At 53.2% G+C, this 4,032-nt stretch overlaps 1 protein-coding gene across 2 annotated transcripts; it reads left to right on the forward strand.

The window, feature by feature from the left end:
* Positions 1 to 1,400: 1,400 nt before the first annotated feature.
* MID1IP1 (MID1 interacting protein 1) lies at positions 1,401 to 3,691 on the forward strand. 2 transcript variants are annotated; one of them, XM_081277099.1, is made up of 2 exons: positions 1,401 to 1,671; positions 1,942 to 3,691. In XM_081277099.1, the coding sequence occupies exon 2, from the start codon at positions 2,195 to 2,197 to the stop codon at positions 2,747 to 2,749; it is 555 nt and encodes a 184-aa protein (XP_081133225.1). In that variant the 5' UTR covers positions 1,401 to 1,671; positions 1,942 to 2,194; the 3' UTR covers positions 2,750 to 3,691. The 2 variants fall into 2 exon arrangements, with proteins under 2 accessions (XP_081133225.1, XP_081133224.1); XM_081277098.1 differs by having other exon boundaries at positions 1,401 to 1,667.
* Positions 3,692 to 4,032: the final 341 nt, after the last annotated feature.

Genomic DNA, 4,032 nt, shown 5'->3' on the forward strand with positions numbered 1-4,032 from the left:
CAAGGAAACAGGCTGGAAAGTTTCTAAGTCCCCATGTATGCAAAAAGGAAGGGTGAGAGTATTTTAATACTTTTTAAATTTTATATAACGCTTCTTTCCATCCATCTCAAAATAGGTCGACAAGTAACGTCTCAGTTTTACAGATTAGAATGATCTAGAGCTACTAGGTTGGGGGGGGGGGTGGTCTCCCAAACTGGATTCCAGACTTTCATTCTGTTTGCACCAAGTCATCTTTTATTCAGAATACAATTAGGAAAATGGTTTGTCATGGAAAATACTTATGTATAAGTCATTTAAGTATAGGTCTTTAAAGTGAAAGAAAGAGGAAGATAAAGAAATCCTTCTATTACATACTTGTTTTTGACACTTTGGGTCCTGTTGGAAAAATACTGTACTAAGGACCCCTCCCTCCAAGATTTTAGGGGCAAGGGATTTAAAGTTAGAAGCTTCATTCATGATTATCTGTAGGACTGTAAAAGACTGGTGGGTGAGGGACTTGGCAAGGGTGTGAGATGGGACAACAAAAATGGGTTATGATTTGGAAGTCCCCAAAGTGAAACTTAAGGTGAAAGGCTCTTAAAAGTTACATCAAGGGATTTGGTACATCGCTTATGCCCTGTTAAGTGACCGTGTGCTTAAGAACTATCTTTTGAAAGACTTATGTTACACACACGCTCTCAAAAAATTATTGGCCACATCTCCACTTTTCTGTTAAATCAGAGACACCCAACACCAGGCCTAACTAGCTTTGGGCAGCCAAAAGGTTACATGGGCCCCGATGGTCTTTCCATCATCATTTCTCTCCATTGCCATGTTCTACTCTCGAAAAAAGTAGACTGCTCTTCATTCCTGGCAGCAGTTGTAGGAAAGATTGGGAAAGACCCTGCCAGGAGAGGCAAAAGCCTCTGACCTCCCCTCCCCCAGCAGCTGACCATGGCGGGAGCATTGCTCGTCCACGTGCACCCGGCATGTCCAGCCACCCTTCTTACATAAGAGTCCCAGGATGTAGTTGGGGCAGCTGCGGGTCCCACTTCCCCGGTGGCTAATAATAAACTGAGGCATCAATTTCCAGGCTGCCGTCACTCCAGATTTGGGGTTGAGGGCTCACTTTGCAACCCGGATACGTGCATTCCGGTCATCCCACCCGGCAAGCGCGCGTCAGGCCCGCCCAGCACCGGCGCACCAGCCCGGCCTCCCGACGGTCGTGACACGGGCGCTTTCGGTGCTGTCCTGACCCTCCCCCAGCCGGCTTGCCCTGGGCTTGGTGTTGGCGGGGCGCCGCTGCTCCATCCCGCTTGGCCCTGCCCTGCCCGGGCGCCCTCCCTCAGCTGGGGTATCAGGCGAGAGGCGGAGCTGGCCAGGCGCGCCCCGCCCCCACTGTAGAAAGGGCCGGGCGAGTGTTACTCGCGGTCATCCCGGCTGGGGCCTTTTATCTGGGCGCTGCTGGGGGAGGCAGGAGGAGGAGACACCGGGGGTGGCACAGGACGACGCCGACACCTTTCCTGGACTATAAATTGGGCACCTGGGATGGGTAGGGGGCTGACGCATCGGCCACCACCCTCAGTCACAGTCCTGCCACTGACCGAAGCAGCGCCCTTGGGCAGCAGCTGCCCGCAGAAAAAACACTGAGCTGCTAAGGAGCGGGGGATCTCGAGGCACAAAAGAAGGTGGGTGGGTGCCCTCGCCCCATCGCTGCCCCGGCCAGCGTGGATGCTTGAGCTCAGGTTTTTCGGAGGGAGAAGCTGGGGAGAGGGGTAGATCCCTTCTCTCCGTGACCCTCAACTAGCAGGTGAAGAGGTGGGACCATCTGGTCGCAGGGAGCCACCCTGGCGCCGTCCCGGGCTAGCAGTTGCCAGAGAGGGAGGAGCGCGCGGGCAGGGGCTCGGAGCGCGCTAACAGGGTAATAATCTTCCTGTTCTTTCGTCCCTGTCTCCCAATCAGGCAAGGCTCGACCCATCGACCACCCACCGCCATCAAGAGCTTCCGGACGCCAAAGCTAGGAGAAAACGCGCATCAAGCAGGGCCGGGCTGCGAGAAAGACGAGAGTTGGAGAGGGAGGAGGAGGTGGGAATCCCGCCTCGCCAGCTATAGCCGTTCTCCCTGCGCGGGCCTCAGAGAGTGCTTGAAGGCGGGCACCCCCTTGCCCGGGCCGGCCATCCCTGTACCCTTGCATTTCGACTCCCGCGCGGCCACCATGATGCAAATCTGCGACACCTATAACCAGAAGCACTCGCTCTTCAACGCCATGAACCGCTTCATCGGTGCCGTGAACAACATGGACCAGACGGTGATGGTGCCCAGCCTGCTGCGCGACGTGCCCCTGGCGGAGCCCGGGCTAGACAACGACGTCGGCGTGGAGGTAGGCGGCAGTGGTAGCTGCCTGGAGGAGCGCACGACCCCGACCCCCAGCCCGGGCAGCGCCAACGGCAGCTTTTTCGCGCCCTCCCGGGACATGTACAGCCACTATGTGCTGCTCAAGTCCATCCGCAACGACATCGAGTGGGGAGTCCTGCACCAGCCGCCGCCCTCGCAGTCAGGGAGCGAGGAGAGCACCGCCTGGAAGTCCAAGGACATCCTGGTGGACCTGAGCCACTTGGAGAGCGCGGACGCCGGTGAGGAAGACCTGGAGCAGCAGTTCCACTACCACCTGCGCGGTCTGCACACTGTTCTTTCCAAACTCACCCGCAAAGCCAACATCCTCACCAACAGATATAAGCAAGAGATCGGCTTCGGCAATTGGGGCCACTGAGGCGGGGCGCCTGCAGCTGCCCAGCACCCACTCGGTCCCCATCTCTTACCCTCTCTCTTTCCTTAAAAGCTGTTTTCTTCCTGGTTGTGGGGCACGAAGGGCAGACGGCAAAGTTGGGCTGTGTATGTGCAGGGGTTTGGTGGGGCTATGTGAGGTGAAGGCCCCCTTGGGGAGCAGAGAGGAAATTGGTGGCTGGAGAGGGGCTCAAGGACCCCCCAGGAGGGGGCCTGCCTTCTACGTTGGTGGGAATGGGACTGGGCTGACGCCCCACATTCAGCCTGTGCCTTTCCTGGGGTTTCTTTTCTGTTCTTTCCGGAGGAAAAGGGCCTGAGAAGGAGCCATGCCAGGGCGCGGTGCCGGGTTGCCACACTTGGGAATGCAACCCGGAGCTGGGTGCCGGGGAAGGCGGGGCGCGCAAACTCCCTCCCGCCCTGCTGTTGAGCCGGTGGAGGCCCTGGCGTTGCTAGGATTGCATCAGTTTTCCTGTTTGCACTATTTCTTTTTGTAACAGTGGCCCTGTCTTAAGTATTTCAAATCCCCTCCTTGCTCTGAAACTTCAGCGATTCCATTGTGATAAGCGCACAAACTGCACTGTTGGTAACTGGTACTACTTTATTAATGATTTTCTGTTACACTGTACAGTAAGTAGTCCTGTGGCACCCCACCCCATCCCTTTCACGACACCCCACCCCCACCCCAGTGTGTGTAAACTGGCAGTGCACAAGCTTGTATGAAGCTTGCCTCTCAGCCAGTGAAATTAATAACATGAGAAAGTGGATGTATCCGAAATGGAACCAACTGACATTCTATCCGTGTTGTACATAGAATGATGAAGGGTTCCATAATTGTTATATGTTTTAAGTTTATTTAAAACTTTTTTTAATCCAGATGTAGACTATATTCTAAAAAAAATTAAAAAAAAAAGCAAATGTGTTAACTAAACTGGACAAGTGTGTGTTGATTTTTCTTCTACCAGTGAGTGGCTTAGTCGTTAAATAAAAATATTTTATAGCAAAAAGTAAATTTTATTTTCTCTGGTATTTCAGAGTGGTGGATACTCATCTCTGCAAGTATTTAGTTCTGTTTGGAAAGTAGCAACTGACAAGATTTACTTCCAAGCTATATTGCCAATTCAGTACCCAAATAGGATCATACATCTCAACAAAAAGTCAAATATTCAAAGTGTTTGGGAAGGTACATGTATCTTTCAACCAACTTGGCCAGCTTATTGGAGTGCTTAATCACCATTTTGAATTTTTAAGATTCTCAGCACCAGCTGGAGT

Source organism: Spermophilus citellus (genome assembly GCF_964194105.1).
Source record: "Spermophilus citellus genome assembly, chromosome: X".
Taxonomy (NCBI): Eukaryota; Metazoa; Chordata; class Mammalia; order Rodentia; family Sciuridae; genus Spermophilus; species Spermophilus citellus.

Coding starts and splice junctions, on each gene's coding strand:
- MID1IP1 (XM_081277099.1), top strand. CDS start 2,195: ATGATGCAAATCTGCGACACCTATAACCAGAAGCACTCGCTCTTCAAC.